The 14,193-nt window shown below is 53.1% G+C and overlaps 5 protein-coding genes across 5 annotated transcripts; 3 read left to right on the top strand and 2 right to left on the bottom strand.

Annotated features, from left to right (window-relative positions):
• Window positions 1–781: 781 nt before the first annotated feature.
• Window positions 782–1,549, top strand: BDR25DRAFT_113849 (uncharacterized protein). The gene is made up of 2 exons (XM_033683620.1): window positions 782–1,414; window positions 1,472–1,549. The coding sequence occupies exon 1, from the start codon at window positions 939–941 to the stop codon at window positions 1,371–1,373; it is 435 nt and encodes a 144-aa protein (XP_033540165.1). The 5' UTR covers window positions 782–938; the 3' UTR covers window positions 1,374–1,414; window positions 1,472–1,549.
• A 719-nt stretch (window positions 1,550–2,268) lies between these two features.
• On the top strand, window positions 2,269–2,919 carry BDR25DRAFT_362869 (uncharacterized protein; the record flags this gene model as incomplete). The annotated part of the gene is made up of 5 exons (XM_033696639.1): window positions 2,269–2,412; window positions 2,475–2,544; window positions 2,589–2,676; window positions 2,711–2,810; window positions 2,851–2,919. 5 exons carry the CDS (start codon window positions 2,269–2,271, stop codon window positions 2,917–2,919), a joined length of 471 nt encoding a protein of 156 aa, XP_033540164.1.
• An 880-nt stretch (window positions 2,920–3,799) lies between these two features.
• BDR25DRAFT_320017 (uncharacterized protein) lies at window positions 3,800–4,117 on the bottom strand (the record flags this gene model as incomplete). Its single annotated transcript, XM_033691872.1, has 1 exon — window positions 3,800–4,117. One exon carries the CDS (start codon window positions 4,115–4,117, stop codon window positions 3,800–3,802), a length of 318 nt encoding a protein of 105 aa, XP_033540163.1.
• An 829-nt stretch (window positions 4,118–4,946) lies between these two features.
• BDR25DRAFT_113826 (uncharacterized protein) lies at window positions 4,947–11,050 on the top strand. Its single transcript, XM_033683619.1, has 6 exons — window positions 4,947–5,191; window positions 5,337–5,762; window positions 5,820–5,943; window positions 5,992–6,303; window positions 6,412–7,256; window positions 7,304–11,050. Exons 2-6 carry the CDS (start codon window positions 5,348–5,350, stop codon window positions 10,750–10,752), a joined length of 5,145 nt encoding a protein of 1,714 aa, XP_033540162.1. The 5' UTR covers window positions 4,947–5,191; window positions 5,337–5,347; the 3' UTR covers window positions 10,753–11,050.
• A 1,365-nt stretch (window positions 11,051–12,415) lies between these two features.
• Window positions 12,416–13,468, bottom strand: BDR25DRAFT_273165 (uncharacterized protein; the record flags this gene model as incomplete). Its single annotated transcript, XM_033687347.1, has 2 exons — window positions 12,416–13,047; window positions 13,133–13,468. 2 exons carry the CDS (start codon window positions 13,466–13,468, stop codon window positions 12,604–12,606), a joined length of 780 nt encoding a protein of 259 aa, XP_033540161.1. The 3' UTR covers window positions 12,416–12,603.
• Between the last annotated feature and the right edge of the window lie 725 nt (window positions 13,469–14,193).

The following is a 14,193-nucleotide window of genomic DNA, read 5'->3' as shown; positions in this document are numbered from 1 at the left end:
TCGTGGGGGCCTGCGTGGGTTCGAGGAGCGAAGTGTTGCGGGTGCTTTTTCAGGAGTGTGGCAAGCAGCGACAACATTACGAGGCAATCTTTTGGGTGTATCATAGGCCGCGACGCGCAAGGCGGTGATAGATGCAAGACAGCTGGCTCCTCAGCATGACAGATCGCAGCCTACAACGAGTCATCTCGTGAAAGGCAGCGTCCTGGGGGGCCTTCTGGGAGGCGGTCGCGGGTCCCGAGCGCCGGGGTTTTCCCCAAGTTGCAGCGGAGGAGCACAGTCGGGGCTGACCGGGCGCAGCGGGTTTGCGGGAGTGGATGGGGGGATGCCTCGCTCAAAAGAGCGGTGGACGGCGGTGGAAATGTGCCCAATCCTTTGCCCCCAAACAAGAGGCGGTGACTCACCGACTCCGTGCAATTCATTGTGGGCGCTGTCAGAAGCAAATCAGGAACTGCCAGGCGCAAAGTGTTTTTATGCGACGAGGCGTGGCGTCTGAGCTCTCCATCGTGGTACCGGACGATATAACACCGCGGACTGACACGCTCATCCGCACATCCCACGCTCCAGACCAGATGCTACTACTTGTTCGAGACACCTCCTCTAGCACCACCACATATTCCTTCTGACCCGTCCATCTGATCCCGACTCCCGTTCCTCCAGCACAGGATATTTATCTGCCATCATCCCGCCCAAAGCCTGCCATCAGGATTTAGACATAGTGTTCCCGGTTTTTCCCCCGTTTAACAAAACACAACCGACGACATTCTTACATCGGAACCGGACTCAACTGCCACCGCGTCATCGACCTCGGCCAACTTGCACACAGCGCTAACGTTACGTCCGCTACGCGCAACTGAACAGCCGACGCGTCCGCTAGGCACATAATAATACTTATTTGCCTCACACCCCCACCACAAACACCTATATACAATCCGCACACCATGCACTTCGAAACCTCGCCCAGCTCATCACCGTCGAAATCAATACCTGTCTCCATCCGTACCATGGCCTCGCCATCAGGATCCCTCTTCAGCACCTACTCGCAGGATGCCGCTCCCTCAAGTGGCGGATCCACCTGTGCCTACCCTTCCTGGCCCACAGGCAACTCTCTGGAGTACCGCAGTACGCCCAGCTCCTTCATCAGTGACGAAGACCTCTTCGGCGACAACTTCGACGACGAGTACTCTAGTCCATTCCTCCAGGAAGCGCCCGCGCCGCCTCGCCAGCCGCCCATGGCTCAGGCATTCCCCATCCTGCCGCCGCTGTACGCTCCGGAGAAGCCTAAGAAGCAGCGAAGGCGCAGTAGCGGCCGCAAGCAGCGCCGACCTTCCAAGCCTATGACTCCTATCTCAGAGTCGCCTGAGGCTGTGGAGTGAAGAGTCAGACTGGAAATTGTAAACATGTCCTCTACACTACAGTAAGTTGATCACAAACGCGTCGAATAGCATCGCAAGTGCTAACAATACTCCTCCAGTAATGTTTGATATCACCAACTCTCCATGAGCCGCGCGCCTCGCAATTAGCGCCGCGAGTCATCTCCACCACTCACGGTGGCTGAAACCCCTCTCACGCGTGGGTGCCAAGCCGCTCTCCGCACGGGAAATTCCCCGGAGCGACTCGTTATCTCACTATCATGGAGGAAAATCTCTTCATGTAGTCAGTTCTTCGTTATGTTGAGTATGCTTGGCGGGTCTGAAGACGCGAAACCCTGCCTCGCATCCCACACGCAAGCCGAAACTCAACAGCCGGCATCTTTAGGCTCGGCAGTCGGAACTCCCACCAACACCCGAGGTTGTACAGGCAAAAACCAATTCCTGATCTTGGGTATTTCTGCCACCGACTGGTCATATTTTATTGTCACTTTTTTTCCATTAATGGAAGACACATTGTCGTCGCTTCCCCTCTACGATGCGCCATGCATGATCACCGCGGACGCGAGCCCCTCTGTGCGGGACGCGGACTGCGGCTCGTTGACCGAGTCGACTTGGGCTAGACCTAGCCTCTTGGAAATCGCCCTTCCTCTGCTCCAAATTCGCCGATCATGGAGCCTGGCGGAAGACGGCCCGCCTCCGAACGACCTATTACCCTGAATCAGGACAGGAAGGTGAAGGGACGAATTAGCATTTTGGCGCTTGCACTTGCATTGGTTCTCGTGTTGTGATGGATTATCACACTCGAACGGCGTTTTGGGATTGGTTTTCATGATACCCTCCGATTGCGGCGGAACACGGACTGGGGGAACTTGCATGGGAACAGTATGGCCTTTTTCTCATGCGCGGGATTGCATTTTCGAGCCAGAGGCTTGTGGGGCTGCGTTGTGGCTTGACACGCCTTACCGTTTATGATACCCGTCACAGATACCCAGTGAATATCAATATTTTGTCCTTGACACTTGCTTTCGCTTTCGCATCTGCGGTGAACGGTCTGAACAAAAGGAATAATAACTAAATAGCCTCGTCACACCTTATCACACCTAGCGTCTTGTTGAGAACGAGATGTCTGCCTATCTTGCTCTGGCTATGTTGATGCCTGAAGCTTCGCGCGGCTGTCTGGTGATAGACTAGAATGAGGCTTCGAGTCCTCCAGACGAGTCCGCGAATCCTCGAGTCTGCGACAAAGTCTCACTTCGATCACCAGCCCCGAGCTGAATCGAACATGTTCATCTGACTCCGCTCGATTGTGCCACCTTGGCCTGCTCGACACTGTCAGCCAGCACCCCCTCGATACTATTTTCCGATCTCTCTCACCTGAAATCCTCTGGACCAACAGATCTAAAATCACCCCTCACCCAACCAGCTTACGCACCTGACTACGTATTCTAAGGTTACACATCTAAGTTCGAGGCGTCTTCAGCGCCTATCACAACAGCCTTCATTTCTCTTCAAATCATGGCATGAAAAACTCAACCCAACAAAATACTAAATAGTAATCCCCCATGCTTCATTCCTTAATATAGGCCATCACATGCCCGGAATCGGTAACCCGCTGGAACCGAGGGAGGTAATGGAGTACCTTTGCGGTTACTCTTCCGGCAACACCTGCTGCAGAGCCCGTATCACAAAGCCTGATGCAAGGAGGGGGTGATAAGGCGTGTCTCGAATTGAAAAGCAGAAGCGTTCTGGAAGCTTTTGTGAGGGGGTTGAAGAGGGGACGCTGCCGTTGCATTTTACAACATCGCATCCAGAGTCCCGGCGGCGGTGAGTGGAGGCGTGGAGCAGCGCGTGGGGTGCAATGGGGTGGGATTGGATTGGGATGGATGAGGGGCAGGAAAGAATGGGAGGGGCTGGTGAGTGTGAAGTGCAGCAGGGATGAAGAATTAGTGCGGGCGCTTAACATTGATCAAGTCATGGAAGCAAGCAGCACCAGCACAGCATTGAGGTTGGTTTCGCTGAAGTTAAAAACAAATTGTGTGATACTCATGCCTGGATCTAATGCTTCCTAGTGAGTGCGTTGGGGCTGCAGAGTAGACAGCACGATAAGAGCCCATTGCCAATGCCAACGCTGGGCCAAATTGGTTCTTTATGCTTCAATCCTGTCTATGGGGCGTCAACCAGGGACGACAACATTTGGGTTTAATATGAGGGTCAGCGCGGCTGTTATGGGCAGGCATCGTATCAGCACAGAGCAACAGAGCTCCCTCGCGGATCGACGAAGCTTGGACTGCTGTAAGTCACACGGGAGGGAAGACGGCGAGGCGCACGGCAATGCGCGGAGACGGTCGGCCATGCTCTCCCCTCTTGAGCTTGTTTGAGAAACGGGACATGCAGCGTGTATTTATGTATCTCAAACGAACCATGTCCGCTTAGGGAGTACGTACTTCCTTCAACCGGCGGGGTTCCTGGAGAAATGGTGGACACTTGGGTGCAGCGTCAGGTTCGGGACGCCCGCTCGATGGGATTCCCACGTCATGCGCAATGTCTCTTTCGTCCGGCACAGGTTGCAATTGTTGCTGCTGGTCGGCTCGGACTGGGCGCGCTGTCGACTCTCGACGCTCAGTGGACTGCTGCAATGTCCGGGCTGTGATCAGGCACCGCGATCTGTGTGGCACGACGCGATAGAGCCGTCCCGAGCGTGCTGCGAGGTGCTGCCAGCGGAGTGGAAGGGAGGGGAGAGGAGGCATCACGGGTCTGCTCTCAGCGCGAAGGCTCCACGGCTCCGCCGCCACCCAACAAGCCCCCAACGGACTGTAATCTTGGGTTCCGGGGCCCTTATTGCAAAGCGACCGCAATCGCGCAATTGTCGGAAGACTTTGAAGCAAAAATATCGTCGGTTGGAGCAGCGCAGACTGAGTCTGATATATGCGGTCCGGCGCTCGCCCGTCCACCAGTCCGCTTTGGTGGTGGGGGTGGCAGGCTTGATCCTGGAAGCCATTCACACTTGCGGGCCGTACCAGGCGTCCTGCGCATCATGATAGGACTGTGTGTGTGATTTGGCTTGCCTCCGTCACACGTCCACGATCCAATCAGATACGCCATCTGCTGGCCTGCCCAGGAGTCCTCTTCAACCACTGCTCGTTCCTGTGTTCCCTCTCGCTGTGCGCCCATCACCATGCAGGCACCGTGGTTTCTACGGCGCGAAACCCAGCCAACTACGCGTCGTGTCACTCGATGGCGGCCAGCTTGGCGGCCAGCATCGCTTTGTCTGGACGGATTAGGGCGCACCGCAGCGCATGGCTCTGCTGGGCTCTGCTAGTTCGCTCGAGTCCCCCGATGTCCATCGACAAGCTTCACACTTGGCCTGCTCGCGACAGCAAATGGCCGTCCACGAACCCCAGCCGTTAGACGCCTCACTGTCCCCGGTTATGGACCTCGTTAACTCTGCTCGCTGGCTCGAGGGTTCAGAGTCCTATTCTGAGCAATATCAATCGGTCCTGCACTTTGACCCTTCTTAAGCGCCGGCGCCTGATAGGCCCGAGCTGCCCACCACACTCACCTCTCCTCTCCGCCCGCGCTTCTGCTGCTTTTCTCTTTCATTCTCACTGTCTTTGCTGCCATTCTCCCTGCTTCACGCTGCACGTTGTCTCTGCTTGTACCTGTTCGTGAGCACAATCTCCTCAGCGGGCGCATGCAGTCCGATCTGCTGCACACTTCAAACCCCAGTAAGCCAGGGCGGGGCTGAAAGCTATACCGCCTTCCAGACGCCCTGGAGCTTGCGTTACCTCACTGCTGCTCTGCCCTTTAGCGCGCACGTTGCAGTAAGTCAATTCTCCGGACATTCTCTCGGTTTCAAGTCTGATTATCGATCTCTGCCCCTGATTATTCCTCAGCCTTAATCGATAGCCCTTCCCCCGTTATGCGTGTTGTGGATTCCGCCAACTGACTGCCGAACCACCCTCACAGACTCGTGCGCTATGTCGACCGGACAATTGAGCAGACAGCGATCGAATTCGAGAAGCTCGTCAGTACGATCAGACAGCAAGTTAAAGCCACCAACTCCAAGCATCACTCCGGGCAGCGACGAATTCGCATTCGAGCCATGTGCCGCCACCGCGTCCTTTCTACTCTACGCCCAGCGGAACGTCATTCTGTGCCTCCACCATGACACTTTGGCAATCGAGCGCCGCTTCAATCGCCACCGGGAGGACGTTTCCTGGCTTTCCGTAGACAATGTCAGCGAGAAGGGTGCGGGCCGGCTGGTTGTGAGCTATGATGCAGGGAGCACGGCGATTGTGTGGGACCTGCTCACAGGCGATGAAGTGGCTCGATTTGCTTCCTACGAGCAAATTCGTATCGCATCTTGGATGAGGAATGGGAATGTTGCTTTTGGTAAAGAAATTTTAAATCTCCGTTGCGCGGGCATACGATCGCTAATATCCGAAATAGGCAATGCACAGGGCAACATCATACTGTTTGAGCCCTCCACATCTGAGCATCTCTCTGCGAGGACAATATTTGATCCAATTACTGCATTGGCTCCCGCCGCAGACTGCAGGACTTTTGCAATCGGGTAATTATCATCTTCTCGAGTGATAATTCTTGCGCTAACTATATTCAGATATCTCAATGGCTCCATATTAATTGCAACACTCCAGCCTTCATTTACCATTCTGCATACACTTACAACACCAAGAGCCCCTTCCCCTATCGCGGGACTGGCTTGGCACGGATCGTCGTCAAAGCAGAAGTCGGAGATGTTAGCCGCTCAAACCTCCGACGGGGATCTGAGGGTGTGGAGTGTTCCAAAGGTATCGCACGGAGCAGATTCACCATGTGTGATACGGATCCTTAACAAGTCGGAGCAAAGAGAGCCTGGACCGTGCTGGTTTGCATGGTCCAAGAATGGGCGAATCATCCAATACACGGAGGGGTACGTCTTCTAGATTCTTCAATCCTTATCTTCCCTGCATGGGTCTATCCATTTTCGGATTCCCGGCGCTTAACATCCAACACTTGCTGACTAGCACTTCGCCAATAGTCAAACATGCTCATGGGATGTTCGCACCAAGCGGGTAACGTATGATAGTGTGCCGACGATTGAAGGAGTTGCCGCTATCACCAACTATGGCCCTACTGCCACCTTGTTTACCATGGGGCGCAACTACACCGTCCAGCAGTATGACCTAAACCCTAATGGCACGCCTACCATGGTGGCAAACGTGCAGCATCCTCCTGCTAACACTCCACCATCGCCCCCTAACTCTCTAGATGAGAAGAAGAAGAAGTCTGAGACCCCCATGACTGTGCACCAGCATACCAAGTCGGCGCCGCTGATGTTGATTGAATCTGAAAGTAGTGAAGGTGAAGGCGCTGTCATGTCGCCACTTCAGAAAATTGCACAAGAGATGGACCAGTTAGAGGAAGAGCGACGAGACCGTGTTGGCCCCCTGAGTCCTGTATCAAGTCGTGGCTCGCAAAGCTCGAGGTCTTCAGGAGGCTCACGTGGGCCAAGGTATCGATATGACAAGCCCTCAACCCAGGGGAGCAGGTCGACAAAGAGCTCTGGAGGAACTGTGTTCTCATCTGGCACGTCTTCGTTTATGGGAACTTCGAGAGAGAGTATCTCAATTCGATCCACGTCATCAGCTGCCTCTTCGCGCTATGGCTCCTCAGCTCTAAGAAAAGAAGTTTTGCGAAGTCCCGACGAATCCCATCGCACGAAGAACATGGATCTCTTTCCTTTTACTAAAGCTAGACTCAGCGATGTGCCATTCCGAACACCACACCTTGGTCAAGAACGAACCCCGGATGATCTACGAGCGCAAATGCTTAGCGTCGTGTTTGGTTGGGATAACGACATTGAGGATCTAATAAGGGATGAGCGTAGGTTTACCCCTGATATAGTGACGAAATATTACTAACTCCTCTAGTTGCACGACATCCTCCAGGCTCTGCCGCAGCCGTGCTTCTGTCAAAGTGGCTTGGTGACCTAGGTGCTGACCTGATGGCCTCGATGGTAGGCGCCGAATCCATGACTTCATCCGACTGGATGTTGCTCGCTCTAAGCGGCATGGGTGCGGACTCTCAGAAAAAGGTGGGCGAAGCCTTTGTTCAACGCCTTCTCGAAAAGGGTGACATCCATCCGGCAGTCGCCATTCTACTCGGTCTTGGTGAGCACAACGATGCGATTGAAGTATACGTTTCCCGGAAATATTACATGGAGGCCATTCTCCTTACTTGTCTCCTTCTCCCTACGGACTGGGGAAGACAGTCGTTCCTAGTCCGTAAATGGGGTGAGGTGGCTGTTTCATACGGTAAGCCCGAGCTAGCTGTGCGCTGTTTCTCCTGCACTGGACTAGAATCGTCTGAGCCGTGGTTCTCTCCACGTGCTCAAGATGCCGTATTCTCCGCACAGAAGCAACATCTGCTTGGTTCTCAGCTGAGTCCACCTCTGTCTCCTCCATCGGCCGGTCACAGCCGGATCACTGCGAAGATGTCCGCCCTCAAGCTTGTAACCGACTTCGGAGCAGGGCCAAAGCCGAAGCAGATGGTTCCAGAAGACGACGAGCAAACCCCGATGAATCTTGGTGTCACCCCTATCGCCGAATCTGCCATCAGCCCAGCGGTAGGCAGGAGCCCGTGGCTTACAGCGAGCGCTAGAACTGCACGCGACCCTTCTCGTGAACCTTCTTCTGCCAGAACAGCCACTCCAGGATCGTATCAGAGGAAGCGATATCCATCACGTTCCGATGCCGACCGATCGACGACGAATAACGCAAATCTTGCGAGTTACCTCGTTCCAGACCGTGGTCACCGTGGCGATTCGATTCCTAGGACTGCTATTGATAATGTTGGACGCGAAGCGGAGACGTTGCCTTTCTCTACCCGCAGAGCATCTTCAACGGGAGCTCAGCAAGAGTTCATCCTCACTCCTGCAACCTACGATCCTCACAAAGCTAAGGATCACTTACCCTCGCCTGCCGCTGGAGTATTTGAGACCCTAAAGGAAAAGGAGTCCGAGTCCCGAAATAGCTCACGCAGCCGGAAGCCTGACGGCCTTCACCTTGAGATGCAAGACAAAGTCGTCGAACACGGCCCTGGTACTGGCTTTTCCACTAACCTTAGTCCACCATTGACGGGCGCAAGTGTTAAGAGTGCCAAGGCTCGTAGCATCGACCAGTACATCAGCAGTCTAGAAGAAGCCAACTTCTATGCCCGCCAGCGCGCCGATTCTAGGACAGAGACAAGGCCTGGCTCTCGTGCCGAACCCCGTCCTAGCTCTCGTACTGAGCCTCGTCCAAGCAGCCGAACCGAACGAGCCCGTAGTCGCAACCGCGATGCGTCCGAATCCCGCGGCCGATCTGGTGTTCGCTACATCCGTCCAGCGAAGCGATCTCCCTCATCCCCTGTGCCCATGTCGCCTGAAGATGCGGGGATTTACCAACGGACTAGAAAGGAAGCGGGCACCAACACTGAAAGCTTCGATGACGAAAGGTACTATAAGGTTGGCGTTACGTCCCCCATTGCAACTGAATCTGTTGCGAGCAGTCGCACTCATAGAAGTAGAGCGAGGACAGGTTTAAGCAAGCCAAGGTCTTCGTCCAAGGTGGCGCGTCGTACGGAGTCCCCTGAGGCTCGTCCACGCGCTTCGAGCAGAGCAACCAGCCGTGCGTCAAGCCGACGGGCTCCTGACGATCGGGGCCGTAGTGCAAACCGCGGTGATGGCTCTGCTTTACGCTCGCCAGAGTCTCCTCATCAAATGTTCCGAGAGGAGACTGAAGCTAAAGAGGACTTCTCGCCTGTTCGTCCCCGTCAACGCAGCACCAGCCGTCGACCAGGTGAACGCGCTCCAAGCACTCGCCGGGAGACATCTCCCGACCGACTCCTTCCCCGAGACCGCTCCATGAGCCGAAAGGCCTCGGCAGGGCTCCGTGAATCAAGCCGCTCTCGTGCTACTTTGCGAGAATTATCACCAGAGAGAGCTCAGGAATCAATGCCGGAAAGTCGGCCCCAATCTCGGCATTCTAACATGTCCGGTCGCTCAGGACAATTCTCACGACCAATGACGATGTCAAGGAGGGAACTCGCAGCCAAGGAGCTCGAAGAAAGGCGCTTGTCTCTTGCTCGACGCCCGTCTGCTCCCATCATTCCACACCCTGGAGAGCTCGCCCAACGCCCAATCCCAGTCGAACGTTCCCATACTGATGGACCAGACTTCTTCAGCACAATGCCGTCATACCGAGATCCAATCACGCGAAGCCAAACAGCTGACCCTGAAATCTCGAAGAAATACTCACCGACTAACAAGGTTCCCATTGGACCTACTTCGACGTCTTCGGTGCCGATCGGACTGCCTGCTACTCCTCGAGCAATGCGCCACCCCCGTTACATGAGCACAGATCCTAACGAGCGTGAGGGCATTCCGGCTGTACCAACAATCCCAGACCACCACATTGGTTGTGTTCCTGACAATACACAAGAAAGCACCCAGGATGACCTGGGCCCCTTGCTTCCATCAACCACGTTTGGTCAACCTGTAGGCCTAGCTCGAGCCGCGTCGGCTCCTCCTGAAGACATTTTCCCTGCCAATATGCAGCGAACTTCGCCCATCACATCACAACCATCTCAAGGCAGGCGTGGCTCGTTAAGTAACCGAGGACATGCAAGGATGAACACTTCGCCCGATCTCTCCGCTCCACCGAACTACAAGCGTGTCAGCCCTCCTCCTATCACCGCCAGCATTGATGAAACTATCCATGAGAATCAGGTCGTCATTCTCGAGCAAGACCTCTCCGCACCTCCGCTACTCGCTGAGCTTCAGCATCTCGCTGGTCCACCGCCACCGCCTCCGCCACCGCTCTTCAATCATAGCCCTAAGAGTAGTCTCGGGGTCATTAACATTGCCATTGACGAGGACTCAAGCGAGAAGCCTCAAGACTCGGTTTCGCCCATCGGTGGACCCACGACGAGCCCTCCACCCAGTGTCCATGGACACCGCCGTGGTCGTGGAAGTGTGAGCGAGAATCTCGGGATGACGTTCAAGCGAGTTACGGAGAGGATGCGTAGTACCAGTCGCTCTCGGAACAAATCTCCCCCTATGCGTAATGACATCTCCCCATACGAAAGTGTGCCAGAGTTCTCCTTCCCGCGTGGCGCAGGCGCAAGATCACCCCACGAAGGCAACAATATGTTTCAACAGTTGCCTCCACCGCCCCCTCCGCCCCCTCAGCCAATGGAGCAAGTTGTTTCACCTGATGCTGAGGTTTCCAAGAACCAGCAATTCCAGGGATACCGGCACCCGAAGGAAGTCCGAGCCAACATGCCACCACAAATGTTACAGCAGGGCGTGTACCAACCTGTTGAGAATTCCATGATCTAGGAATCCTCATCCCTGCTTTCCTGCCTATTTTCTCTAGCTTTCCCTATCTCACTCTCTTCTCCTCAAAGCGCGCCTGATTGTTCTATATATCCACTGAGACGATCCTAACGACCATTACCATTCGCCGCCATCCTTCATATCGAACCCGTTGTCATCATCATTGTTTCAAGCGTAGCATTGGTTCATCATTTTACGTATCATTTAGCAAGCGAGTCAGTCAGCATCATCAAATAGTCGGGGGAGCTTTTTTCCGGACCGCGAATTCATCAACATGGGGAAAGCTTCACGGCGGGATTGTCGATACCCTTCTTCCTCTGATTCTCATATCCTCGAGTCCTCTAGTTCTGTCATGTCGGATAGCTCGAGTGGTTTGGGCTAAGCCGAGTGATGCGAGCTGGAGGACGAGCGAGGGTTTAATTGCAAGCAAGTGTGCTATGGGCTTTGGGCTTTTTATACTGTTTGTTGTTCGTCAAACATTTGTCTTTGGCATTTCTGTGTTTATGTTTTTGTGTGAGATACCATTTCTGGAGATGCATAAGCTTTTGCATATGGTGGTTTGGGGATAAGAGCTGAAGGTCTAGTCTTTCGCAGGGTGGATGAGGAAGATCAGATGTATGTGTGAGCGGTGGAAGGGGAGAGGATGGAATGATGTGATGACGAGCTTAGGGGAAGGGAGAGGCACGCACGCCGGGAATGGGAAGAGAGGGACAACGACGATGACTTGGCTTCGATATAAATGTACATTCTTGCGCTTCACTCTTTTTCGTCCTTGCGTTTCCTTGTGTGGCACCCGTCCGTCATTCGCTCGTTAGCTTGGTTTTCGTCTGCAAGGTGCTTCCGTCCCTCACCACCTGCTCCTGCAGTCGAAAGCCAGCGCGCCCTCGATCTCGTATATTCACCCCTACCGCCTTTCCTTTAATCGAACGATCGAGTACTCCCCAACCAACGAACTTCAATCAAACCCAACGCACCATCGTTGCACCACGAACATCAATCATTATATCAATTTGCGAAATATCCTCCATATCTTAAGATTGATCAGCATTTTGATCGGCATTTTACGGGATATCAATCGAAGAATTCATAACTATACTATACCAAAGACAAGCGCCTCGCGGCAAAAAGTCACTTTCAGTTCAGCGTAATGGTGCATTCAGCGCAGAGTTTTTTGTTTTTTTTACTTTGTCTTTCTTTTATGAAGGAAGTTTTGTTGGGGTGATGGGAGGGTCATTCTTTTGCTGCCTTGTAGAGAGACAGTGGTAATGTAGGTGTGTACTTCTTCCGACGGATGGTTAGTTAGTTAAGCAGTAGGCTAGATTGAATGCGAGTCGTTCTCTACACAAATGTGAAATAGCCTGGGTGTGTGAGGCAAGAATCTGAGTTTGTGCTGGATTTTAGTAGGAAATTACGCATACTTTGCACAGCCATTCTTCCGTGTCAGGCCCGTGAGAGATAGCAACAATCCCTTGTAAAAAGTGAAGAGATCAGGGCCTAATCTAATAATGCAAAGCTGATAGCGTCAATGACGGCGAAATTGGGATTGGAAAGTAGAACATGGACCATGGACACCGTCAATGTTGATGGAGAGAAGCATTTTGGACTTGTGTCGTCAGGGTGGGGGATGTACAGCACGAAATTGAAATGAAACTAAAGGCTGAGCACTAAAAGGACGGGGAACCTCCCTTGTGATCAACTATGAAGCCTTTTAACACCTAATAGACAAGGCCGGAGTCCACCTCGCAGCTATGGAATTTCGAAATAGAGGGTGTCCTGCATCCGTGATTCTAGCGGTTAGAACGCCTGTGTTATCACCTACATCCCATCATCATCCATCCAACCATTACTACCCCCTTAGTCTAGCTCAATAGCACTCTCTTCGCTTCCCCCTCTAATCCCCATGGCAGCCCACTCCCTCTCCAAACCCTCGACTACATATTTCTCCCTCGACTCCTCTGTCCGCATACTCTTCGCTATCGCCTCCCCTTCCACAATCGCAAGGGGCCTTCTCCTAACCCACTGCCCTAAATTCAGACGCCGATCCATGTGTTTGATAATGCGTTCATGCGCACTCACTCTCCGCTTCAAGTACGCAGGATCAGAGGATTGCGCCGTACCCAGTAAATCATAGATATATTTCTTTCTCGCAAGAACGTCTGGTTCCGAGAGCATGACCGTATGGCTACCCATACACATATACACGCCCACGGTTAAACTCGGCAAGTTCGGATGCAGTGGGTTCGGGGTGAACAGGTCGAGTTTGCTAAGACCATGCTTCGTGCTCGCGTTGGTCATTGTCTGTTCCCACCGCCACCACTTGTTAGCCCATATATCTAGACGTGTCGTGTGGGGGCGTTTTTGAGCCTGAGAGTTGCTGACTAACCATTTTAGGAAATTTCCTATCGCATTTCATGCAACAGGTTGTTGCGGGATCGAGGATGGCTTTTCGCACTGACGGCTTGCGACAGAACCAACATATTGTGGACAACCATTTTAACCACTGGCGGCGGTGAATTAGGCTCGATGTATTCTTGGGAGTGAAGTGTGCATGTTGTTTGAGGAGGCCTTTGGCGTATTCTTCGACGATAGAGCGGAGGTAATGGTTGGTTGCTGCGATGGTGTAGAGAGGGTGCCTAGGGGCGATGGTTGGGTTAAAGGGCGAAGAGAAGGAGAGGATGCTGAAGAGGATTTCGGGAGGGAGTGTATCGAGGGTTGGCATGGTAGAGGTTGATTTCGAGGTGAGCTTGAGTTCGGGATGAATGATGGGGGGCATGGAAGCTAGGCTGATTTTGGACTAGCGTAAGGAACTATTTCACTTCACTCATGCGAGATCAAGGCAAGTAGTACATCAAGTAGGGTTGCAATACAAGTAATACCAGACTCTTATAGATTTTACTTACCACATAGGCTAGTTTAGCATAAAGCGTGAATGGGAAAGCAAGGGCATATATTAATTCAAGCTGAGTGAAGATATGAATAGGAATGATTTCACTCGCTCAACTGAGTCGCTCCTCTTGATTACCCTGCAAAACATGTTTAAGTGATTTGGGTAACCGAACCGAGGCCATCAATAGGGAAGCCCTCACTTCACCAAAGGCCATTCACAAAGTTTCAGATACACATCACTCACAATGAACAATGGAACGCATATGAATGAGAAAGAGAAGAGGGGTATGTCAAATAAGCTCGTCTACGATCAAGATAGATCACTGGTCGACGTCCACTGTGTCCCCGACTATGTCATCTCTCCTCTGACTCACCCATCACACAAATGACCAAGAAAGCACCGCAAAATAACCACAAGAAACGGGGTGAAAGCGAGCCCCAAGCCCTCATCTCATCGCAAAAGCCCGTCATCAACCATTTCCATCCCCAGCCAGAATGATGCATGCATGGAAGCATATGGTTCTCAAATGGGAATTCGTGAATCCAGTTCCAAACAGT

The sequence above is a fragment of the Lindgomyces ingoldianus genome (assembly GCF_010093535.1).
Source record: "Lindgomyces ingoldianus strain ATCC 200398 unplaced genomic scaffold BDR25scaffold_60, whole genome shotgun sequence".
Classification (NCBI taxonomy): Eukaryota; Fungi; Ascomycota; class Dothideomycetes; order Pleosporales; family Lindgomycetaceae; genus Lindgomyces; species Lindgomyces ingoldianus.
The sequence above is the reverse complement of the archived record's forward strand: the minus strand, read 5'-3'. Positions and strand labels throughout refer to the sequence as shown.